This window comes from Egretta garzetta, unplaced genomic scaffold (assembly GCF_000687185.1).
Source record: "Egretta garzetta isolate BGI_Z169 unplaced genomic scaffold, ASM68718v1 scaffold58, whole genome shotgun sequence".
NCBI lineage: Eukaryota > Metazoa > Chordata > Aves > Pelecaniformes > Ardeidae > Egretta > Egretta garzetta.
Genome location: NW_009260613.1, coordinates 682,046 through 707,453, shown reverse-complemented (window position 1 = coordinate 707,453; position 25,408 = coordinate 682,046). Strand labels below are relative to the sequence as shown.

Genomic DNA, 25,408 nt, shown 5'->3' with positions numbered 1-25,408 from the left:
TCTGACTTTCAGGATGGAGGAATACTTAGTGATACTCTTGATGAAAATGCGTATTAAATGAAATGAAGACAAAACACATTGTTATGATGATTATTTCAGTGGTCACTGAAAATGTACTGGTTTACTTCGCAACTCTGTAGAAAATCAAATCTGTTCCTAAAGTGCTTAACTTTTACGTGGTGTAACGTAGACTAAGTCATAGCCCAGTGACTGCAGAGTGAGAAAGTGTGTTTGTGACTCACACAACAGTGAGAAAATAGTCTGCATCATATTTAAGTCAGACTTAAACCTATTCAGTCACCTCTTGTTTGTTCAAACTTTGGGAACGCCACTAGAATGAATGAATAAGGACAGAAGAGTTCATTCTTTCATTCAATCGCGATTTAATAGAATCCAGCCTTCTGGAACCAGCTAATACATGGCAGGGTCCCAGAGCAAGCCATTACAGGTGAAACACTTCACTGGTTTAATCAATCCCATTTTTCCTTCATTTCTTTCTCATTCGTTTCCAAAGGTGTTGTCATGGATTCACCCAGAAAGCCAAGCAACGATCACTCGCTGTAGCCAGCCAATGGTGGGAGTGAGTGGCAAGCGAAGCAAGGAAGATGAGAAGTACCTTCAAGCCATCATGGATTCTAATGCTCAGTCCCATAAAATCTTCATATTTGATGCAAGGCCTAGTGTGAATGCTGTAGCCAACAAGGTCAGGTGCTTTTTCCTCTGTCTAAAGCTGGGAATGTAATAATTTAGAGCACATTTCCCACCACCATTTCACATTATTCCTGAGGGTCACAAAGGGTTTTCCACCATGAAGGGAACCCTCTGCAATGATCTGATTCTCTAGACAGACTGTTACACCTGCATCTAACAGATACCAGTGTGACTACTGAAGGTCCATTTGGATTAAACTACAACGGGAAATGAGATTGGAAGGGGAAAAAAACCAAAACAAAGTAGTACTGAGGTCAAACTCTAGCACCCTGGATCTTGCGTATCACCATTTTTCACTTCGCATCATTGGAAGACTGCTTCTTCTAGCAGCACCGGAACTCTGTCCCCGTTAGCCCTGACGGGAGCAGGGGTTACTCAGCCTTTCTGAAAATCAGGCATCATGATCTTTAATTTCAAAATGTAAGCTGGGGATCTTTAATGCATATGAATGTTGCTGTGTTTTTCCTGCTGTTGTGTTTCGTGCCATCACTAAGCACTGTTTTAATGGTACAAACGCTTTGTTGCACTAAAGCTGATTTTTTTCTTTTTTTTTTTTTAATCTGTCTTTCTAAAGGCAATTAGTGTGTGGGATATACTCCTTTATAATAGTATGGTAAATTTGTAAATGACAGAATAGTGAATCTAATGAGCTAGCAGCTTGAATGGGGATAAATGATAATTACAGAGAAAAAGAAGCCTTGTAATGTGATATTCTTTGGTAAAAATTATAGCATTCATTACTATTGCAGGAAAGACACACAAAGTGTGCGCATGTACATGTTTGTTCCCAATCGTAAGATAAATCCAGTGTTTTCTGCCTGCTTTAGATAGCACAATCATTGTGGTATTTTGTCAGCTGATACTTGCTCAGGAAGAATGATTGGGATAAAATATAAAGTATGTTTTTGCTTAATGATTTTTATGTGGATTTTGTTCTTCAGGCTAAAGGAGGGGGCTATGAGAGCGAGGATGCCTATCAGAATGCAGAATTAGTGTTCCTGGACATTCACAATATTCATGTTATGAGAGAGTCACTGAGAAAACTGAAAGAAATTGTGTATCCCAATATTGAGGAGACTCACTGGCTGTCTAATTTAGAGTCAACTCACTGGCTAGAGCATATCAAGGTATGCACATCTGCGTCCACTGGGTGTGGCTGAGTGACCACAACTCTGTACCAGTCCGTTCACTGGGAAATATATCCAGAGCTAATTCCAGTGCTGGATTTTCAATTCATGAGAAATAAAATTTGTTCTCAATTTAGAAACAACTAAACCCACAGTTTCATGGAATGGGGAATTTTGAGAGGTGGGAAGAGGGACAAGAGAGGGTTTGAAATACTGATAGATGGTATTTTGGAAGTGAAGTGTGTTCCTGGGTAAGGTATAACTGTGAAAGCCCTGGTTAGAGCATAGGAGTCCCAGAGTTTCCAAGCTCTTGACTCAGGGATCCTCGACATCCTGGCGTTACTGCCTGGTCCAGACCAGCAAATGTTGGGTGTTTGTGCCCCATCAGCCTTTCAGGAATCCAAGCAGAGTCAGAATGAGTGGGGCAAAATGCTTCAGCTTCTGCGGATGTTGGTTTTCAAATTAAGCTCTTTCTGCCCTAAAAATGTCCAGCTGACATTGTCAACCTGCTAAGACAGGGGCAAGTCTGCTCCTGGGGCAGTTGCAAGGTGGTGGCCATTTTGTGTTCAAGTTCAGGCACAGAATGTTCCTGTGTTTAAATCTTGACCTGTCCAAGGACTGAGCTTAATGTGAGGGCTCTTCTAGAGTTGTGCCTATGCTAAAGTTTAGATGTGTTGTCATCTTGCTGGAACAAAAAATGTGTTCACCAATTTGCTGTCCTAGTTATAAAGTAGTTGGAACTGATTTACCATTCTCCTTGAGGCAGACAGAGCCCTTGGTTTGTCCTGTGTTGTCACTAGCCATTTTTCATTTATAGTTTCTGTTCCACAGAGATTTTGTAACTTTTTTTTTCTCCCTTGTCCTAGCTTATTCTTGCTGGAGCCCTTCGGATTGCTGACAAGGTGGAATCAGGGAAGACGTCTGTGGTTGTACACTGCAGTGATGGCTGGGACCGGACAGCCCAGCTCACCTCTCTCTCTCTGCTCATGTTAGATGGCTACTACCGAACTATCAGGGGCTTCGAAGTGCTAGTGGAGAAGGAGTGGCTGAGCTTCGGCCACAGATTTCAGCTGGTGAGTCACTAGCCCTTGGAAGGCACTGAACAGAAAGTTATTGTCCACCCTGAAGGATTTCAAAAGAGTTTAGCCTTTCCTGTGAGAAGTCTCCCACCTGAAATCGCAGAAGAAAGGTGAATGCTGCTGCTATTGTTTTCTGCCTATAATTCCAGTCATCTCTCAGCCTCCTTGGAGACGGTATTGCTTAGGTAGGAGGAACAGCTGGTATTAAATCTCTCAGGTGCCTGTCTGGTATGTTGTGTTCCCATGCTTAGGCTTAAACCAGTAGTGTGCTTTGGGTTCAGGGTAGGCATTTCTGCTGGGAGTTGGCAGAGACCACTGGGGCATTTTCTGTCTTTCTTTCCAGTACATTTTCTGAGACTGCTCGGACACCGTCATCTAACAAATGCCTTGGTACTGAAGAGGCTGGGAATTTGGTTATGACCTTGGCCTCGCATTTTCTTCAGGCACATTTTATTTTTGGCGAGACTTTTAATTGTTTAGGTAAAAGATCAGCAGTTTGAGACTGGACCAAGAGTAGCTTGTGCTTGTGTCCTTAGAGTCTGCAGAGAGGCAGCTTGTGGGCCTGTGACACAGGAGTTTGTTACAGTCTGCGCTGATGGGAATTGAGAGCTTTTCTGTAGTATCCTTTGTCTTTGTTCCTATTGTGTTTTGCTTGTAGCTCTTGTGGTCACTGAATTTTGGCAAGGGCTAGAACAAGGTCTGTTGACAGCACATGCGACGGTGGGTTGCACAGTCATATGCTTTGACGAGGGTGTGGAAACGGAGGGGCTAAGGAACTGAGGTCCTGCTGCAGCGAAACTGTTATCTGGTGTTTGAACTATGAGTATTTTAGCTTCCCCGTCTATACAAAGAAGATAATGACATTGATTTCCTTTGGTGAGGGGAGAACAGCATTAGAGAAGAGCAAGGGATCTCTGTTACTTACGTGTTCTTATTCTGTCTTTTTACCGTACTTAGGGCTCCTGGGTAATATATGTACGTAATGTACTATACTAGTTACAAGGAATCGGGCCTCACATTGTCTTATCCAAGGCCACACAGCATGGCCGGGGTTGGAGGCCTACTTCTGGGGATACTTTCATCACTGCCTCTCTTGAGGTGGCAGGAGATGGGCTGGATTAGTGTTTGTACAGCGCTTGGAAGCTGCGAGGTGTCGTGTGACGGTTATCGCCACATGCCGTGCCTGTAGGTAGTGCTTAGATCTAGCACACTGTACTACTGAAGTAGCCAGGACGACAGCTGCAACTGAAGCAAAAAGCATTCTCATTTTTTTTCCTTCTGAACTTTAGCTATTAACTGAAATCAGTGCCAGCATAGCATCTGGAGCCTCTACTCAAACAACTCTTGTTTTAATTTAGCATGAAAATATCCCCATAAAGAAATTTCGCTTCAAAGACGAAGGGAGTAGTTGTCCTTTACTCCTTTAGCCACTGATATGGACAAAGAAAACCTGGACTCATTTGAACCTTCCTAAAACTGTTGCTAAAGGCTTGGGTGACTGAGAGAAGACCCCAGTGGTTTCCCCGTGAAGCCCCGGGTGACTTGTGTTCTTTGTCCTGCTCTGTTTCAGAGAGTTGGCCATGGCGATAAGAATCACGCAGACGCAGATCGCTCTCCCGTCTTCCTCCAGTTCATCGACTGTGTCTGGCAAATGACAAGACAGGTAAAATGCTGGGTGGCACGCGTGTCCACAAAGCCACTGTACCGAGGTGTGGCACAGTGTCTGGCCACCTGAGTAATTTCCAAGCTGTCCTGCACAGGCTCTCCTTCCTGGGCTTCTGCTCTCTTCTTGACTCTGGCAACGAGTTTCTCGGGAGTCTGTTTAGCAAAGAACCTGAATGCACAAGTGCACAGGAAGGCCACGATGTCAGCTTGCATCAGATGAGCTAGGTAGTGGGTGCTGCTTACATACGTGCTGCTATAATAAATGTGAGCTTGTGAGAAGCAGCTTGCCTCACCCTGAAACAGGGGAGAGCTGCCTCATGTTTATCATGGGCAGGAACAGGCACCCCGGCTGTCCTCACTAGCCCACTGTGCCTTAAGAAGCATAAGTGACTTGAGCTACTGATGTCTCTAGCGTGCTGGGTGCATGCAGATCCCTACTGCCTCTGCTCAAGCTGATCCCATAACCAAACCTGCAGGGGAGACTTGCATTTGTTCCCTTTTAACAACTTTGGAAGGCGCACACATTGCTCCTGATTCATACTTGATGTACAGAGCCAGGAGCTGAGGTCCTCGCTTCAGACCAAGCATGGCAGAGGCACGGTTTGGGAGAGATATCCTGTGGCTGGGAGGCTTTTCCCCCAAGTACGTAAGACCCGGAATGTTTTTTCTGTCTGCTGTGATCTTTGTGCTGCATTTTAAGCAAATGTCAGCCATGGTCAGGCAGTTTTTTGAAAAAAATTAGGCTTGTCATGGGCTAAAACAGGTGAAATGGGAAAGGATGCCACTATATAGGAAGCTGTACCATATCCAAGCAGAGAAAGAGGGAGGCTTTATCATCATCAGAAGTCACTTTCATTATGCTACCCTTGGATTGCTCCTAGAAGCAGGCATCCCGACCTGCTGGTGAGGTCAGGGTGTTGCAACCAGGGTAGCCTGGGAAGAGGAGGGTGGTTCGTGAGGGAGGAAGGCCTCCCGCTCTCCTCTCCATCACTCCAGCATGTCTTTGCAGTTCACTGCACGTGTTCTTACTGATTGTTTCTGCATGGAACGCCAACAGCAAACACAGCCCCTGCCCACGCACCTGTACCTCCCGCTGACCTGTGTTGCAAGATGCCTCCCTGCTGTTCCCTTGGGGAAGCGCTCTGTTGCGCACACGGGTTGTTTCCGTTTGGCTCCAGGAAATTTCCATTTCTTTTTATGCATTATTTCACATATGCTTCAGCCTTTTGTTCGCAGTCTTGTTGCATGGTCTGTCATTAGGGGCAGGTGTAGCAGAGCAAGCTTCAACTTGAAGCAGCACTGAGTGTGTTTAAACACAGCAGTCAGACCCTTCAGACCTCTGGCTTTTGCTCAAAATTCCTCTCTGTGCATGCAAAGCAGCTTTCCGAGAGAAACTCTTGCTCCTGGAAGGAGCAAATATGACCCTGAATATTGCACCAGGCAAAGAACAGAGACGAATCCTGGTTTAGAAATAAAGAAGAGAGGCCAACTCCTTACCAAGACCACAAAGTGGGAGAAAGCTTATTTGCAATTCCTGTTCTAAAATCCCAACCTAATTTTCTGGTTCTGTCTGAAGTTTCCTACAGCATTTGAGTTCAACGAGTACTTCCTGATAACCATCCTGGATCACCTCTACAGCTGTCTGTTTGGGACCTTCCTGTGCAGCAGTGAGCAGCAGAGAGTGAAGGAGGTAAGACAGCTCCTCTCCAAGGCCAAGGCATGGTACTGTGATTGCTGTAGCTGGCCAGGTGGTGCTAGAGAAGTTGTTTCAGCCCTCAGAGGCAGTGGTAGATGCAGGTCTGGGAAAGGCCAAGCCCTCTACTGAACAGCTGGGACACGGGGTGTTTTCCTCTTTGTGCGCACTGCTGCCTGTTGGAGACTTCACATTTCAGACCAATACCATTTCCCTCCAGACAGTCCTGCTGCTTTCAACTACTCACTGGTGGCTCAGTAGCTCCTGGTGTCTCCTGAATAGTTGGAAATGCAATTTTTCTTTGAACTCCAGCTTAAGGTAACCTCTGTGGAAACCGGTACCTTTTTGCCCTCCCTTTTCCTTGCGGTGGTCCTGTTAGGTCGATTTTACCTACCACGTGTGTATTGTCATCCTGCACACACAGGTTACAGCAAGCTGCTCTCAGCGTGTCTTCTTGCTGTGCTTGCGTTTCTCCGGGAGAGGACGGAGCCACTAGCTTTAGGAGGGACATGCCCCTAGGTCCTGCCACCAGCCAGCTCTGCCCTGCAGTCTGCTCGAGGTTTGCTTGCCAAGGGAGGAGCACATGGACGTGCACATTCAGACCATTCAAACCCTGCCCTGTTCAGACCCAGGCTGAGTCAGAAGGAAAAGCAGGGACGCTCCTTCTGTCTCACCTACTTAAAGCTGAAGCGTTTTGCCGCCAAAAGGCTGCAGCCTAACATTGCAGATGTATGTTGAGGGCAGTGCTGCGTGGACCCGATGTGATTATATTGAGGGCAGTGCTGCATGGACCCGATGTGATTATATTTGACAGCACATCAGTTAAAAAATAAAAATAATAATAAATTACTGTAATACAGAAGAGAGCATTGTACCGTAGTGAAATCAGGGTCCCTGTTTCTCTAGAGTCCACAGTGATTAAATAATTGCAATTTCCAGAGAAAACCTGCATGCTGTTTGCATGTGAGGCTGGGTTTTTTCTTTTAAGACCTCAGCTTAGTGAAGTAGTTAATCTAGAAAGCACTTCAACGCTGGTTTCACTGGGACTATTCACAGGCCTAATTATTCCGCTAGATCAGGGCTAAGTCAAATGTTTTCTTTTTTTTTTTTTTAAATGCAATTAAATACTCCAGCAAGTCCTCTAGGAGCGCTTTAAAGAGGTGAAGTTTAGCTGAAGCATTGGGAGTTCACATGCCAGGGTCCCCTTGCTGTGCCGATGGCGACTCCTGGTCTGTGGTGGCAGCTGGGTGGGTAAGAGGGGACGTTTCCCTGCCGGGGGGGGTGTGTGCCTGCCTGCATCCACGTGCTCCCATCACAATAACCACATCAAAAGAACAGGGGGGGTTGTAGTTTTCTTTAAGCTACAGAAAGGCAACCAGCTCTGTACTAACGACAGGCACGTGTATATGCTGTTGTATGTACTTTGCAGATAAATGCTGGGAGTCGTATAGGAAATAAAGCCTCCTCCACCCCCTTCCCTTACAGAGCCTTCCAAAAAAGACCGTGTCGCTTTGGTCTTACATCAACAGCCAACTGGAAGACTTCACCAACCCCTTGTACGTCAGCTACTCCAACCACGTCCTGTATCCCGTGGCCAGCATGCGCCACCTCGAGCTGTGGGTCGGCTACTACATCCGCTGGAACCCCAGGATGAAGCCACAGGTACGTCTCTTCCGAGGGTCCTGCTTTCATTCCCTCTCTGCTAGTGCTAATAGTGTCATTTTGGAGCTCCGGACCTTTGAAGCACAAGAAGCAGCGTACAAACTTGATGCTGCCACTGCTTAAATCTAAACCCAAAAGCCTAAATTCAAATGTGAGTAAATGAAGGAGCAGCATCTACAGCTGGCTGGTGCAGGCGCTCAGCTGGAGGTCGCTGCCACGTGAAATCTGCAGGAGCTGAAGATACTTGGCAGTTTGGAAAATTTCTCAGGATATGGGGAAAATTATCTAAATTCTCTCTTCTTTACAAAGGAGCCTAAAAACCTCAGACTTCTTTGGATGTGGGATTCTGGATGTGAGCTTTGGGGCTGTATGCAGATTACCAGCGACAGGAACCTGCTGCTTGCTCTGGCTGCCCAGGGCACGGGGCTCTGACTGCAACCCTGCGACTCTCTTGAACCCTGGCTGGACAAGCAGCCCGAACCCAGCCCGAAATGCTGAAATCATTTTTCAATAGGAAGGGACAAAAATTCCTGGATTGCCTCAATGTCTAGCCGCAGTCATCAGAGCTTTGCAAATCTGGGGGATTAGATACAGGAACCCAACAAATGCTTTCCAGTATGAACTGTTTAACAGTCAAAACGACATGAAAACATTTCGGTAACTCTCTGTTGGGTCTTTTCCCCCCAAAGACCTGACCTTACGTCCAGGCTGAGATGCCAAGGCCAGTGTCCCCCAGACATGTCAGACTAGAGTTTTGTAATTGTCGTCTTTCCAAATTTCCAAATTTCCAAATATTTTGTTTAGCCCCTAAGGCCAGTGTCCCCCAGACATGTCAGACTAGAGCTTTGTAATTGTCGTCTTTCCAAATATTCCAAATATTTTGTTTAGCCCCCGTTGCACTGTGCGTGTTGGATAGAACAAGTATCCCAAAGCCAGAGCAACTACTCACCCCTGGGCTGGAGACAGTGACGTAACCCACGTACCAGCCTTCCTTCCCTCATAGCTGCGCACCTTTTGTGGCTCAGGCTTCCGCCCCCAAGCCCACGCTTACCTCCCAGCACTCAGCTACACCTTCTCTTGCAGGAACCTGTCCACAATCGCTACAAGGAGCTTCTTGCCAAGCGGGCTGAGCTGCAGAAGAAAGTGGAGGAACTGCAGAGAGAAATCACCAACCGTTCCACCTCGTCCTCGGAGAGAGCTGGCTCTCCCGCGCAGTGTGTCACTCCTGTACAGACAGTTGTATAATACGGACTTTTTTTTGCCCAGGACCACGGGGGCAGCTTTTCTGAAACCCTCCGGATTTCCAGTCTGGTGTCTGGGAGATGCCAACCTATTTATTTATTTCTCTCCAGGGTAATTTATTAGTACTGTAGCACTAGAGGAAGCTTAAGCAAAAACAAACAAACAAGGCCCCCTATGCAATTAACCTTCTCAGTGGCTAGATTCCAATACAAGCTAATTGCACTTGCCACCTAAGAGCTCGCTCTTTGTTCGCTTACCTGCTGGAAATCGCGTGGCTTTAAAGAGAGGCTGGGCACTAGAGTGAAGAACTGCGGAGGCAAAGCGTCTGCTGAGAAGTTTGAAAAATCTCCCCTTGGCTAAAAGGAACTGCTGACTGTGGCTGCACTGGAGCCTAGAACAGGGCTGCAGTCACGGAACCCTCCGCTCTGAAGGCCTGCAGAGGGGTGTCGGTGAGAGCGTTTGCCAGCACACCCAGGGACAAGCAGCGATGGCGTCTGAAACGCATCACTGCTCTCGCTTTTCCCTTTGCTTTGATCTAGACCATAGGAAGCCATGTAAGCGATGCCTTATTTAAAGACAGGGCAGCTTCTACCAGTAAAACACGGTGGTAGAGGAGCAACCTACGTGACTTGACTTTGTAGGACATTTACTTCCATCTCCACAAATTTAGGGTCTCCCTTACGGTTTAGTGTGGTGTGCCACTTCAGCACCGCTGTTTCTGAGGGGGTAGCAGAGCGTGGCTCCCCTGGGCTTTCTGCAGCTCCCCTGTCCTCCAGTGCCTCATGCTCATCGGGGAGAGGCAACGGAACACCAAGGGGCACGTGCAAACTGCGGGATCGGTCATTTCATTTTGCTTGGGTCAGCGTAGTTAGTGACCTTAATGCTTCTGTGCGGGATCATAGTGGCGTACTTAAGGTATTTTGGTTTTCTGTTAACTAATGGAAGCAACTGTCTATCAACCAAAGAAGCCTTTCTGCCTGCATTGCCACTGCTGCTTAAGCTTATTCTGGTAGACCAAACAGCTTAGCCAGTTTCTGAGCCCTACCTTTGGGTCTCTTTCCTCATAGCATACGTCAAGAATTAGTGGCACCTGACTGAAAACTTAAGTCCAAATTCAATTTTAATACAAAATTTTACTGTAGAAGTGGAGATAAAAAACACACGTGGTGAAATCACAGCTGCCCCACTGCTCTTCCAAACAGTGAAGCGCAGGGTTGTAGAAGATGGGGCTCACAGCAAAGGAAGTTATGTACGTGCCAGGATCTTTACTCCGGGCCACTTCTCATCTCCATGCACTGCTCGGTCTGGGTTCCATGCTGCTCTTTTGTGACAGGAGCCCATACTGTGGTCACCTCTTTAATGTGCCCATCGGCACGCTGCTGCGCTCTGCCCCTCTTCCGCGATAGGGAAGTATTTTCTGAGAGGGTACAAGAGGGGACCAATTTACACATAAGAAACTGCCTTTCAAAAGCCACATTCCTTCCAAGGCGGTACCAGTAATTGCCCCCGTCCCGGATCTCCATCTCTGCCTGCTCTACCGCAAGAAGCATCTCCGTACTTACGCAGCAATCCACAGCCACCTCCTGACGGAAGGAGCAGCGGGCTCTATAGCACCGCCGCATCGGTTACGGGGCTCAACAGCGCAAAGGACCCACACAAAACCCCTCCTGAAGGACTTGGATTTGCTTTAAGGCGAAAGGGCAGATCTGCTCTTGCGTACAATCACGATGTAAGATGGTTCATAGCGTTATTCTGTATCAACAAATTGACTACATGTGTATATTTTGTTTCTTGATGAAGGCTGTTTGGTTTCCTTAACACTAATAAAAACTGATAAATGGGTAAAGTTCCTGTGCTCTGATTTTCGAATGTGTGGTTCTCCAAAGGACGTGTAGGGCATGCAAACGTTAATAAAATAGCACTGAAAATTCAGTATGCCAAAGCCAAGTCTCGTTCTTCTGCAGATGGTCTTGGAAGATGCTAATATTCAAACTCTGTGATTTAGAATGACAGGAAAACAAAATTCATCTTTGGACAAGTTTCTCTTAACCTACACAGACCGGTATTAATACAGACACAGTGCTTAGCTGCTCAATATTACAAAAATACTTTCACAATACAAAAAAAGTCAAATAATTTTTGCACTTTACAGTGCCTTAGCACAGTAACTTCTGTGTAAAAGGAAGATCCACATTTTTCTGTGCAACTCATAAGCCCAAATTCACTGGGATGACATGGTATCACCTCAATGCCCGCTCATTGATGCTTTCGCCCCCCAGTAGGCTTAATTCCACCTTGGGCACCTTCTTCACTGCGTGCAGCACATATGGAGCCAAAAATACTCCTAAGCCCTCCATCATAAGAGGCCGGGTGAGGACAGCCTGAGGTAATGCTGAAGTTACCCCATCTTCAGGCAAGCTGATCCCCAGAGGCCCTTCCCAAGCAAAATTCCTGAGTGTAGTTTCAGGTGCTGACCTTCAGGAACCTCGGGGATGAGCTGCTCACCACGCAGTTGCTCCAGCTACCCAGAGCCCTCGTCTCTAACATAGATGAAGTAAAGGGGGATGGCTCCAGGCCTGAGTAACAGCTTCTGACTTTGCCCCTCACAGCCTGTGCCTCGCCTGCAAGCAGGGTGGATCACCTGCAGGTAATCAAAACTCAAATCCCTTCTGTCTGTGCTGACCCCACCGCTCCCTGCCCTTGCTACAGGCAAGGCTGGGCAGCTCTGAGCCTCGCCCTACCTGCAGCTTGCTAGCAGCTCAGAGCCATCACCCTGACCGGGGGGATGTCACGTCACCACAGGCAGCACACCTGCAAACACTGCGTTAATTCAGAGGAAGTGCAGTTTTCCCATAGTTCATTCAACAGGCAAGCTGGCTTTATTATTTTTCAACTCTATAAAACGGGTCATCTGGGTCTTCTATACCTTCCATTAATAGGAAAGTCTCTACATTATTAACATAATAAATAACATTTACTCAGCTGTGCAAGTCAGAGTGCAAAATGAATCGCACCACTACCACAGTAGATAGAGAGCTCATCAAAGCACATGTTTCAAGTTAAAAGCAAGATGCCAGGACTGAATAGCATGATTGAGGCACTTGCAGGTTAAAACACTCGTGGTTATCTCGCTCCTTTACCACCCATAGCTGTGGACTAGGAGATGGGATGTTACCCCCCATCCTGCAGCTTTTTCATAAAGTAGGATTTCTGTGGAAAAATTTTACTCTTCAGACCTGAAAAGAATTGAGTCAATCATTAAGCAAAATAATTCAGAAAAAGTTATTCTACTCCTTTTTTGAGTACTCAAACATCCATCGCCATTAGTGCTGACCAAGGCAGTGTAGCAGAACAAGAACTGGGAAAGCTTTTTTGAGGAGCGCTCCGCAGAACACCTGCAACGGGTTTACCTGTTCTCCGCCAGACACTCTCGGGGCTTGAGTAATCGCAGCTGCCACGGAACAGAACTGACAAAAGCCCTCGAGACCGGGGGTCGCAGCATCGCTTTCAACACGATGCATCTCGAGAAGCCTCCCGACGCACGGCTCAGCAGTAGCGCGAGATCACACCGGCATTTCGCACAGGCCAACCCACGTGAGCGCGTGGTGCTCGGTGTGCTGAAAGAAAACTGAAGGACTGCTGGCACTGTAGCACGAAAGGAACTGCTGGGGAGACCTATGTTCAGATTCAGTGACCGGGTACCTTAAAAATAGAATGTGTTTTAAATGAGACCATAATAATCAAACCCAGGGATGGAGAATTCAGGGCCTGTAGTCCAAAAGTGCAGTCAGCATACAGTAGTCTCTTTCACACAGCAAGGAAGGCAGCTGCTTTATATCCAGAACGTGAGGCAATTTGACCAGGATGGTGTCAAGAACATTTCCTGCAGAACAGTCAGTAGTCCCAGCTGATATCGTCTTTCTGTAGTGAAGTCTGTATGGTCTGCATGTCTCTCAGCAACTGAAGATTTTTCCGACTCTTCTCTCCAGGTTTCACTTTGATGGGACCGGCATTCTTTCCTTTTGTGGTTACTGTAGTTGTTACTTTAACCTCACTAACGGGGAACCTGCTGTCTTTTGTTTGTTTAGTAGAAGTCTTTTTGGACCTGCATTCTCTCTTAAGTCTCTCTAGCTGAAAGAGAAATACAAAGAAAAATGTTAAGCAGTGACCTTCTTTCACTTTACGTTGCTGAAGCACCCGCCACTCACCTCACCCAGCTAAGCAAATGGATGCTCCCAAGTCACCCTGAATAATAAACATTTTGTTTTCCTTACACAGCATTGCTATATTTGCATCTTTAGAGCAGTGCTCAGCTTATAGTCTGAACTACTAGGTTAAAAAACCTGACAAGTTTAAAAACTGACAAGTTGATTACGGGGGAATGTCTGCATCATGAACATAACAAAGTTATGTATGTCAAAAAGTTCCTTTGTAACTGTTGCCATCCAGTGCTTGAAAAATTTGTTTGGTTGGGTTTTGGTTTTTTTTTTTTTGACGCACATGCTAGTGATTTTAATAGCTAGTCACTGTCAGAGACATAGCTGTAAAAAATACCAACACTTTGCTGAGGTGAAGGGCTGGTATCCACACACAGCACTACAAACCAGAGCTGGTAAGACGCAGTACTCAGCAGCAAGCACTGCACTGGCATAAGCTTCAGCGGGGAAACGGACGGAGTCTACGGTGCAGACACATTTGTATTCTCAGTTCAGGTAGTGCTGCTCCTTGCTCCTGGTTCATAGCATGCAGCAACTTCCCCAAATGCTAAATGCTCCTAAAACTTTTGCCAATAGCTAGTCAGAAGCCTCAGTATAAGCACAGTCATTGGTACTGGGAACTATTAAGCATCTGTTTCTCTGCAACAGCTCCTCTGTAGATTGTAAGAAATCAAAGGTGAGCAATGCTTCTGTTTGAAAACATTTCACGTGTCCATTTCGGATGTCGGCAGCAGCGCTCTCCGTACGTATTTTGTGTGTAAGTCACAGCAGATGGGGATGAATCTTCTTGGTTCATATGAACTGAACCATACTAAACACATTGGATTAACCTCTTCAGAAGAATTTCAGTAAAATGAATAGAGATTAGAGAAAACAGGGAATCAATGGGGTTTATAACTTTGAATGAACAGGCTACACTATTCAAAACATTTTGAAAGTTGCTTTAAACTGAAACAGGTATTTCAGACTTTAGAAAATGCAAATCATAACATAAATAGGTCATTTACTCCAAGTGAAGGAGAACTATTAAAAGATTCAGCTCAATAGTGACAGTCCCTGGGAATTTAGGTATCTCTTTAAACACAGTTTAGGTTCCTACAAGTTCAGCGTGAAGAACAGCATTCCACGAGGGCCTTCCCCCACTCTGTGCAGCCGGCTGTCACCAGGAACCTCCCGCAGAGGGGTTGCTTTGGTTCAGCACAGCTCTTTGATGCCTGCCAGGAGTGAGTGTGGCTGGTCAGAACACAGCTACCTCCCAGCACATCGGAGATCCGACCTGAAGTACCTCCCAGACCAACTGCTGGGGGCCCAGGAAGTAGACTCACGCCTTCCAGCCCAATAGGCATGTGTATCGCCCAACCAGCTTATGCCATGCCTACAGAATTCCACAGCTGTGGGATTTGCTATCGTACAGTAGATCGTCTTTTCCCTGTTTTGGGGATGAGAGGAGTGTAAAATGCAATACAAGAACAGATGCAAAAGCTCTGCCCAGGACAGGATGAAGAGTGGGCACAAGGGTGACGTGGTAAGACAGAAAGGCAACTCCTGCAGAAATAGCAGGATAGAAAGCTGGAGGTATGCAGACTAACTCTGGGACATCAGAGCTAAAGAGCTAGGCACTACTGCCCTGCAGCAGTTATTTCTGCTTTATTCAATTACTGCTAAATTAAGATAGAACGCAAAAACAAAACACTTACGATAGCAACTCTACAGAAGCATGGACATAGTCAGGAGTAACTCACCTGCAACCGATGCCTCCGGACTTTGCTGATCTGGTCTGCCTTTGCTTCCATCTTTCCCACTAGCGCCTCGAGTTCCCTCTCCAGATCTTCCCTCACCGCAATGGTTGGGGCTTCCCGGACAAGCTTTGACAGCTGCTGGTGATCACTAGCATGGAATTCAGACAGAACAAAGCTTGCATCAGACTCCCTTGGCCCCTAGTGCTTGTACACCCAGTTCAGAAACAACACTTCTAGGAAACCATAGCATCAGCAGCCAGACATGTTCAACACGCTGTAACGAACCGGTAAGAAGAGTTTTGCTGGTTGGCAGCGTTATTACAGTAGCACATCCTGGTGGCAGGCTGCTGCAAGGTGAAGTCTCCATAACATAAATAGCTTCATACATTCAAAAGGACCAAATAACCCCTTGAGGGCATGATCTCAGCACTCATTCAGTTACTGTTTTGCATGTGCAGTAGGACAACAATTCCTGTTCTGTTAACCAGGACAAGCAAACTGATTAGCAAGGCTGTCCTTTAGTGGAGTATCTGTCCATTGCATCAGGGGCTGTTACCACACTTCTCCCCAACCCCTCACAAATTTGATACTGCTGTCTATAAAAACAGGTATGCATCCCAGACTGTTTTAACTGCAAAAATAAATGACGGCCTCCGCAGCCAGTAAAACAGAGAGATCATATGGCAGAGATTTCCCAAAACTAAACCCTTTCTCAGGAAAAGCCTTCCAACCTCAAAGCAAAAGGCAAAAATATAAACCATCTACATTCATGATCTGCAATGGAGAAAATGTCAAACTCACAAACTCATCTGCCCAAATTCGTCTTGTAAAGTTAGCAGCACTTCTGAGAGCTCTTCCTGGGATGAAGAAGATTCCTTTGGCAGCGATGACTTCCTGTTTGTGCTGGCAGGATGAGCAGCACTGATGGGTTTTGCCAGTGGAGTATCATTTACCACACGACTGTTACACAGAGCTTTTGTGTGTTGTTTCATCAGGTGTAGAACATGTTGCACGTTGGCGCCAACTGAATGACTGGGACTGGTAGACTGGAAGGAAAAGTAAGACAGACTTCTTTTAAATGGCATTGTCAACAACCTACTTGGTAATAATGGAGAGCGTTTAAAAAGCAATAACATTTTGATTTGCTGCCAAGAATGTATTTTTTGTTTGAATGAATACGCACTAACAAGAACAGCTTGACTAGCAGCACAGAGAGGACACGTTGTTTGGAAATGCCACTTCAGCAAGTTATCGATACTCAACAAGGCTTTTGAAGACAAACTGGCAGTCAAAGAAAATGAAATGATCCGACCACTGGGTGTCAGGAGTGCACCAAGCCAAAGCCACTTAAGGAGCTGCAGCTACCAAGCACAAAGCTTTGGAATTAAACAGCTCACCTTCCCAGCTACAAAGGGTACATCACCCAGACACAGTCGGTAATGGGGCTGCGTAGTGAGGTTGCTCGCAAGAGAGCATTTCTGGAAAGAAAGAAGAGAGAAATGTTTATCTAAGATGACACTACAACAAAGCCATTTTCCCTTTGCTTTGTAATAAAAGAGGCAGCCTACCTTCCTCATTGCATGCACACATGTTACCTTCTCTGGCTGCTTAGTTTTCTTCCTGGGTTTTCTTGCTTTTGGAGAAAGCAATGGTGATGCTGCTTGAATCAGTAGTCTGTTGGTTTCCAGGCCTGTCTGAAGCTTTAATTGAGAGAATAAGGGGAGTTACTGGAATTATATTAACACATAAACAGAGACGGAGTAAGCTGAGAATTGCAAAACAAGAATTTTTAAAACACAGGTTCTCTGAAAGCAAGAGCTGCACGTTTTTAGGATGCTTCTGCAGTCCAAGGTCAATTTAAATATTAAATAATTCCTCTGGTAGCACTACTCATCACTAATCCTAGTACGTTAGAGAATTAGTCTCACTGCATTACTCCCATGCAGGCAAGTGCCAAAACATCAGCTGTGCTTTACACTTAACGAAATGTTAGGGAAGTCAAGCCACTCAACCCTGCTCAACTGATTCTGTGGCATATAGTTAACAGACAAGTATTCTTTCTGTTCTATTGAATTTGACAGTAAAAAATACCCCAAACCATCTATTGGAAGAGTTAAGGTCAGGATTCTCACAGTCAACATTGAGCTCTATACCCTTCGCTGTTCCTTCCAACAGGAAGCTATGGCGTGGCTTTAGAAATCAGCTCCTAAGCTATCTCCACGAGAAGCATGCACAGAACAATTCTTCATGACTGATTTGAGATGTAGCCCTCCCCCCCAACTCACTGCAAAGGCTAATGCCAGAGCCTAACACATTACCCACATACTACTTCAGCATACCATGAGTATTTAATGAACGCAGCACCTCAAGGTTAGGAGAGGACCAGTGTCCTTATGGACTCATAACCAATAGTACACTGCCTCTTTTTTGCCTCCTACAATATTTCTAGTTAAACTTATGAACAAGGGAGCACACTTGTTGACCTTGATCTGTTTAAAACAGAGATCCTCATACATCCTCATCTATGCATTAGTTTGAATTTCTACTCCTCTTTTCCAACTAGCTTCTCTTATTGAAGAAATAAAGCTTCAATGCACAGGTGCTGTTAGAAAAAAGGTTTCCAAAGAGCTCAGAGAACTTCAGAACATTTGGCACCTCAGACAGGAGAACAAAACAAAACAAAAACAAACTAACACGAGGTTTTAATTATTCTACATATGGAAGAAACTTTCAGCAAGTTTAGTTGAAAAGTTGATGGAAAGGAAGAGCTAATTACAGTGCATACCAGTACCAAAGAAATTTCCTGTCGGTTACCTCAGCTGCTTTTTCCTGAACAAGCTTCCTCGCGTGTTCCTCCTCCTGAAGCTTCTGTTCCAGCTCTTTCATTTTTTTCTAGTCAAAGTTGAATAAAAATAATAGCATTACTAATTAAACAGTTGTTTTCTTCCTGAAGCCTCCAATACTAAGAGCTTGAGCAAAAGTGTATCAGCTCAACTTACAACTTAAAGCTAAGTGAAGACTTCAGCATTAGAATGACCGCTGTCTGAATAGGCATAAATACAGCAGTCAAGTGCTTATGCTTAAAACTTAACTTGATTTTTCTATTTTTACTTCCACAATTGGTATCTGAATTTAACTGGCAGCTGACAGGGCGAGTAATACACAAGGCTGTCTTTCTCTTCAGTTGTAAAAATCCCAGAAAGTAGGTTATTTTGTGTACATTATCTTGAAAGATTTTGTACTACAAAAGAGCTAACACAGCTGTATCGTGTCAGTATAAGCGGAGAGAAGACTGACTTTATTTAGACCACTAATGGTATTTTTGCCGGTATCTGTAACTTATATTAGAAGAGAGGAATTTTTGAACATCTAGCCACATTCTTAATAAAAAAGAGGGAGGAAAGCTTATATGATGCCACTGAGACATCTTTAAGCAAAACTGAAGTGATTTCATCTTTGTATGGTTAAAAACATGTAAGAACTCTTTTGAAAGCCCTTTTCAAAGAAAAGAGTTAAGGGGAAAGGCACACATTTCTTTGTAAACCCTCCAACAAGATGAAAACCTTGTTTAAGCAGGATACGCTTAAACTCCCAATGTGCAAGTTATTTGATAACATTCTGATTTTATACAGCAGAGTGACAAAAAGGATCCAGAGCTCCAGGACACAAAACAGCTTCCCTTCTCTTTCCCCAAAGACTGATTGTTCACAGAGCCACAAACCAAGGCAGAAAAGCATGCAGTTCAAAGTAACAGCTCTATTTGTACACTTCTGGGTTTTTTTATAAACCCACTATGCTTAGGCAGTAAATATTTCAGTTCTGCTTTACTTAAGCATTAACTGCAAGATTAATGTAAACAGCTCTTATACAAAGGTGTTAAAAAGCAAAATCCTGGATAAACATCAAGGACAAAGGCATTATATAATGGAACCAACTTCTTCTGTTGAATACAAGAACCCTTTTGACTATTTTTTTTTTTTTTTAATTTTCATTCAAATCAGGTATATTCCAGGTAATTTCTTCTGCCCTTTACAGCATGCGGCACAATTCTTGATTTCCATGTGGTCAGTCTCACAAAGATCTTTTGTTACTTAACCCATTAAGTATGACACAATTTTTAGTATGAAAATACTGAAGCAAATCTTCTGTTTGAACTGAAAACTGACATGAAGCTGGGCCAATGCTTTTATACTGAAATGAATTGAGTTTTCATTCAACCAGCTGTTTAGCTGCAGTGTGCAGTTCAAACTGCACAACAAGATATCTTACTGTGTCACCAGTGATAGAACCTGTTAGAAATTATCTATCCAAGTTATATTCCCCAAAGAAATTTTTTTACTTGCTTATAGAAAATAGCATGAAGAGAATTACTGGTTCACCACTGAGAGGGAAAGGCCAGAGGGCCAGCTAACAACAAACACAGAGGCCACATAAGGCAGCACAGCACAGAAAGCATGCTGCAGGTCAGCACTGGGCTGCCTAAACCACTCTGCTCAGTCACCAGTAGCCACTGCAAAAATATTCAATGAAAAAATAGAAATAAAATATTTCAATGTCTTTTTTTGCCTGTTTTCTAAGAGAAAGTAAGTTTTGTGTAATCACTTCATAGAATCATAGAATAGTTTGGGTTGGAAGGGGCCTTTAAAGGTCATCTAGTCCACCCCGCCTGCAGTGAGCTGGGACATCTTCCACTAGATCAGGTTGCTCAGAGCCCCGTCCAACCTGGCCTTGAATTTTTCCAGGGATGGGACATCTGCAGCTTCTCTGGGCAATCTGTTCCAGTGCCTCATCTCCCTCATTGTAAAAAATTTCTTCCTTATATCTAGTCTAAATCTACAACCCTTTAGCTTAAAACCATTACCCCTTGTCCTATCACAACAGGCCCTACTAAAAAGATTTTCCCCATCTCTCCTATAGGCCCCCCTTAAATACTGTAAGGCTGCAATAAGGTCTCCCCAAAGCCTTCTCTTCTCCAGGCCCCAACTCTCTCAGCCTGTCCTCGCAAGAGAGGTGCTCCAGCCCTCTGACCATTTTTGTGGCCTTCTCTGGACCTGCTCCAACAGGTCCATGTCTCTCCTGTGCTGAGGACGCCAGGGCTGGATGCAGTGCTCCAGGTGGGGTCTCACCAGAGCAGAGCAGAGGGGCAGAATCACCTCCCTTGACCTGCTGGCCACACTGCTTTTGATGCAGCCCAGGGTACAGCTGGCCTTCTGGGCTGCAAGTGCACGCTGCCGGCTCATGTCCAGCTTTTCATCCATCAGTACCCCCAAGTCCCTCCCAGCAGGGCTGCTCTCGATCCCTTCAACCCCTAGCCTGTATTGATACTGGGGGTTGCCCTGACCGAGGTGCAGGACCCTGCACATGGCTTTGTTGAGCCTCATGAGGTTCACACAGGCCCACCTCGCCAGCTTGTCCAGGTCTCTCTGGATGGCATCCCAACCCCCAAACAACTTTAATCAGAGAAGACAAGAAGATATGCAACCTCAAAGATACAGAGCATCTAAATTTTGTAAAATTGGCTGCTGGGGTAAAGTTCCAAATTAGTTCCACCAGAGAGGAAATGTCTCCAGTATGAAGACAGCTTTTATCTCTGTGTTTCACTACCATGCAAATTAGCACCTGCTTGACAGCTTAAGCAGTCAGCATATACCCAGCTGGAACAGGGCAGGTGTTGGTTCTCACCACCTGGCAATTAAGAGGATAGAGAAAAAAACACAACTGAATGAAAGGAGTCATTACTTCCATTGCTCACAGAATGGTGGGATTCTATTAAGTGTCGTTGTTAGCATTAAGAAAAGATCAATTACTACCAACTACAGTTCATCAAAACATGTCATCTACACATACTTTAAAATTCTGGCCATCTGGCCACATGCAAGACCAGAGCCCAAACTGCACTTTTAGGGTACAACCCCATCCCCTAACTCCATCCTCAGACAGGGTTCAGACCCCCTCAGTCAGCTATCCAGAGACTGCACTGCGAAACTACAGGTGCAAGAAACATACACCAAAAAAATGCTTTTGAGGCAAGTACTCCAGTCAGGAGTCCTTCACATGAATAAGAGCCTCAGCATTTCCTTTTCACAGGCAATACTAACTTTGGCAAATTGCTTGAAGGTAATACTTATAGTGCCAGATAGTGGCTCTGCAGAGATTAAAAGCTCTCAGTAAGACCCATACACAACTTGCGCTCTGGCAGTGTCTGAAATCAGTGGCAGTTAAATCATTGCTCACACACGAGCGGTCATCTCACTGCTTTCCAGCCATTTCAGCACACCTTGTATAGAAATAGCCTTTCTTGCTTCAAATTAAACTTGCAAATGTTCCTGTGGTCTTGCCACAACCAAAGCAGAGATTGAAGAGGCAACAGATGCAACTGTTCTGAGCAAAGTGTGCAGTCACCCTTTCAGGATTCTACAGTAACACTTTGCACATGGATGCTCACATAGAAACGCAGCCTGCAAGCACAGAGGCAGATAGACCTGCCGATCAGAAAACAGCTCATGACAGCAAAATGATCACAAGGAAAATGACCTTTAGTCAGAGTTAAATCCAGATTTCTCTTAGTTCCTAGAATTGATTCAAAATTGTGTGAATTTAACATCCAATTCCACTAAAATAGATTAATAGATTTAATTGTGACCACTAGTAATTCCTAAGGATATCAAAGAATCAAAGACATCTAGTCTGATCTAGGGGAGAAAAAAAAAAAAAAAAAAAAAAGAACTGTTATGCTGAAACTATGTTCACTAACCAGGCACAAAAAGACAAACAATCCAGCCTCAGCAAACTCCAGCTGCTACCAGCCAAAAACTTGGTAAAAGCCCTTGAGAAAGGAATTCCTGTTGCTGAACCAGTTATTTCAACCCTGACCCTGGAGGGCCCTACTGCTACTTTCAGTGGACAAGGCCCAGGAGACATGCACCTCTCTTTGAAAGAGTTTGGCCCAGGTAAACAATGCAGGCACTTTTACTCCATAAATGCAGTTTACCAAAGCGGGGCGTCAAGATTTTAAAACAGCTTGTTACAGCTGCCTTGTGTCAGGAACTCCCAGGAATAGCTGTAGCGTCTGAAGGTCCTGCAGCAGACCAACCAGCTAAAGATTTACTGTCAAACATCTCATAACCTCCTGGAAAAATACCACCTACTTCAGCACCTGGCAAGGGCTGGCATGCAGGGTGGCAAGACTATGATTTTGATACAGTCCAGAGCCATCCTCAATACCACAGTCTAATCATGTGCTATCTGCTCCTTTGGATGGAGGAAATCTGCAGGTGGAAGCATCTCCCTCGTTGAGCCCTCTGTAGTTCCCATGCTTGGGAGTCTTGTGGTCTCTCTGCAGCAGCAGAAAGACACAGGATGCAGACTGGATTTCAGAAGCCAACACCACAGATGGTACATAGAAAGAATATGATCAAACGTGGTCATGCTGAACTTTTAAAAGCTACCTATTCAAAATGAATCCTGAAGAGGCAGACTGGTTCAAACCCACTGACAGCCAGCCAGTGCTAGAGGCCTAGCAATGTCTGGAATTCTGCAAGCAAAATAATTAATAACAATTGCATTTCTTAAGTAGGAGCATAAGTGGCTAAAAGAAAACACACACCAAACCCCCACAAGTCAAGTCAAATCTGGGTCGTAACAGGATATAACTGCTAGCATTCAGTAGCATGCAGGGCAACTCAGAAGCTGGGAGCTTCAGAACACCCGCAATCCCGACATGCCTAGGCATCAGCTAATCAGAAAAGAGGAACACCAACAGATACCATTAAGGCTAAATGAAGTGTAATGACCTAAAGCCTACCTGGCCATTCAGACTTCCAGCAATAACTGCAAGTTTTTACAACACTTCAACTTCAAAAAATGTTTAGCTGCTGTCTTTCTCAACAGCATAAAGTTTTGCTCAGGTTTATTACTGACATATAGCTATAAAGGGCTGATTACAATACACAAGATATATCTGATACAGTATCCAGTACAGACCTCTGCTATGGACTGCATCATAGTAAGTCTGCTGTACTCTTTTTCCAGCATATCCAGCTTTTCCAATTTAGACTGAACATGTGACTGATCAAGAAGCCGATCTCGCTCCAACGAACCCTTGAAAGGAGAAGTGAAAAGCAAAACAATTATAAGCACAACAAAACAAGACCATCTGTAGTAAGCCTTATGTCTACAGCACAAAGGAAGCCTGTAAACAGTTCAAAGGAACTGCTGCTTCCTCTCTGCAATTTTAGACAGTGCTACGATTAAGGAGCAAACTGCACCACTGGTTCACCATTGTTGGGAACCTCACCCTCAACCAGATTGAGAAGAGAGAATTCTGCAGAGTCTCTCCTCCCTCCAAACCCCAAGGGGTAAAAACTCCTCATTACTCAGCTATTAGAGATAGATAGCTTAATTTTTTTTCTTCAGTAAATATCTAACAGACTGAAATAGGACAGCCACAGAGACCAATGAACAGAGAGCTCTAGGTGATCCATACTCCTATAAAACAAAATTCAAGCTCATTTTAGATATAGGCCAAATACCACATTCACTGATGGTGGAAAACAGAAATTTTACTATTATTTCTACAGAATCAGTATTTCAACTTCAGTTTAGCAAAAGTAGTACTAGTAAGGAAAATCCCCAAAGATCTGAAGAGCGTAAACACAAAAGGGAGGGTTTTTTTCCCCAGTGGCCCATGGGTATAACACTGAGGGAGGAGGATAAGCTACTGCAATACGCCAGTCGTGCAGGAGCAAACAATGCTTATTGCCTTAAAGACAAGTGCACTAAGGCAGAAAATACCAGGGTCCTGGTAAGACTGGGAAATTTAAGCATGGAAATTATCCACACCTAAGTATATAAAGGGCAGCTGAAAGACATCCATGCTTAAGGATATTAAAATTACAGTAACTACAAAAAATCATGACGTGGTTCATGATTTTTATAATTTAACCCTGAGATAGTCTTGAGAACACACCTGTTTCTCCAGGAGATGCGACTTCTCATTTTCTGCATGCTGGATCATTTTTCTCATGTAGTCCAGCTGTTTCTCCAACAGGCTGCACCGAGACTCAGCAGCTGCCAGCTGAGAAGCCAGTTCTGAAGGTAACAGAAAGCAGAAAAGTGAATCACACACTCCTTGTTCCTGGGATTTCTTTTGTTTTCAGGATGAATCATAGAATCATAGAATATCAGGTTGGAAGAGATCTCAAGGATCATCTGGTCCAACCTTTCTAGGCAAGAGCACAGTCTAGACAAGATGGCCCAGCACCCTATCCAGCTGCGTCTTGAAAGGACGGTTCCAAAACAAACAAGAAAAGGACCATCTAAGGAGACCCACTGATTAAGCTTAATGAACTTCTGTATGCATGCAAATCCCTAAAACAAAGTATGCTTTTAAAATCATTTCTTTATAACTCCATGCATCACTACAAAGTGAAAGATGCTGAACAAAGTAAATTAAAATAGTTGCATGCACCGATAAAACTGAAGTTTCATCCACATCAGTGTTCTGCAGTATCTATATAAAGTTTGCAAACAACCTTGGTTTTTCTTTGACACTTCAGTCTTGTCATGCTCTTTGTGTTGCATTTGTTCACTTAACACTTTTTTATAGTCTGCTGTTTCTCTGCTGAGGTGTTTTACATTCTCCTCCGCCTGAAGCCGTTCCAACTCCAGTCGATGAATTTTTTCTTGAAGATTCTTCAGAGCAGAAAATATTGCTGTAATTAAACAAGTACATTTTGTTAGATACCATTAAATCACCACTTCAAGATAACATTGAACTTGACACATTCTTATAAAAGCATGTTATGCGAGAAAGTCAGAGTGTTCCTTACCAGCATCCAAGACTCCTTCCAGGAATTAAAACCCACTCCCTTTAAACCATAACTGAGTCTAAAACTAGTCTCAGACAAACAGATGCCCTTGGTTCACACCTTCTTCTAAAATATTTGGGAGACATGCATCCATTTCCCAGAAAAGGGCATGTAAATATTCTGTAGATTAAGTGCAAACAATGCATTTTCTGACTTTATCAAAAGGAAATGAAAGGTCACAACTAGATAGTTAAAACAGTGGCAGTTCTCTCTATTATTATTATTCCTCTAGAAGTGCATGGTAGCACAACAAATACACAAACACAACATTCCTATGAACGGTCACAGAGCAGAATAAAGGTTAGCTATTAGATGGGCTATAAAAACATTTATTTCTCTAAGTGGCAGGTCTTTTTTGATTCTTCTGGTTTTGCACTTGTGTTCCCCTCCTCCTCCTCCCCCCC

General features: G+C 44.5%; 2 protein-coding genes across 7 annotated transcripts in view; one reads left to right on the top strand and one right to left on the bottom strand.

The window, feature by feature from the left end:
* MTMR2 (myotubularin related protein 2) overlaps positions 1 to 10,749 on the top strand; it is a 43,381-nt gene extending 32,632 nt beyond the window's left edge. For all 3 annotated transcript variants that reach the window (XM_035900450.1, XM_035900448.1, XM_035900449.1), the window contains 7 exons: positions 515 to 703; positions 1,653 to 1,838; positions 2,705 to 2,911; positions 4,488 to 4,580; positions 6,159 to 6,272; positions 7,761 to 7,937; positions 9,021 to 10,749. In XM_035900450.1, the coding sequence (XP_035756343.1) occupies positions 515 to 703; positions 1,653 to 1,838; positions 2,705 to 2,911; positions 4,488 to 4,580; positions 6,159 to 6,272; positions 7,761 to 7,937; positions 9,021 to 9,182 (1,128 nt within the window). In that variant the 3' untranslated portion in view covers positions 9,183 to 10,749. The remainder of the gene's footprint in view (positions 1 to 514; positions 704 to 1,652; positions 1,839 to 2,704; positions 2,912 to 4,487; positions 4,581 to 6,158; positions 6,273 to 7,760; positions 7,938 to 9,020) is intronic.
* A 600-nt stretch (positions 10,750 to 11,349) lies between these two features.
* CEP57 (centrosomal protein 57) overlaps positions 11,350 to 25,408 on the bottom strand; it is a 20,872-nt gene continuing 6,813 nt past the window's right edge. The window contains exons 3-11 of one of the 4 annotated variants that reach the window (XM_035900451.1): positions 24,669 to 24,848; positions 24,104 to 24,225; positions 23,119 to 23,235; positions 17,950 to 18,027; positions 16,731 to 16,835; positions 16,533 to 16,613; positions 15,937 to 16,181; positions 15,139 to 15,283; positions 11,350 to 13,310 (exon numbers count right to left, since the gene is read on the bottom strand). In XM_035900451.1, the coding sequence (XP_035756344.1) occupies positions 13,074 to 13,310; positions 15,139 to 15,283; positions 15,937 to 16,181; positions 16,533 to 16,613; positions 16,731 to 16,835; positions 17,950 to 18,027; positions 23,119 to 23,235; positions 24,104 to 24,225; positions 24,669 to 24,848 (1,310 nt within the window). In that variant the 3' untranslated portion in view covers positions 11,350 to 13,073. Of the gene's footprint in view, positions 13,311 to 13,363; positions 14,229 to 15,138; positions 15,284 to 15,936; positions 16,182 to 16,532; positions 16,614 to 16,730; positions 16,836 to 17,949; positions 18,028 to 23,118; positions 23,236 to 24,103; positions 24,226 to 24,668; positions 24,849 to 25,408 lie in introns of those variants that run through there. The other 3 variants (XM_035900452.1, XM_035900454.1, XM_035900453.1) reach the window with 3 other exon arrangements.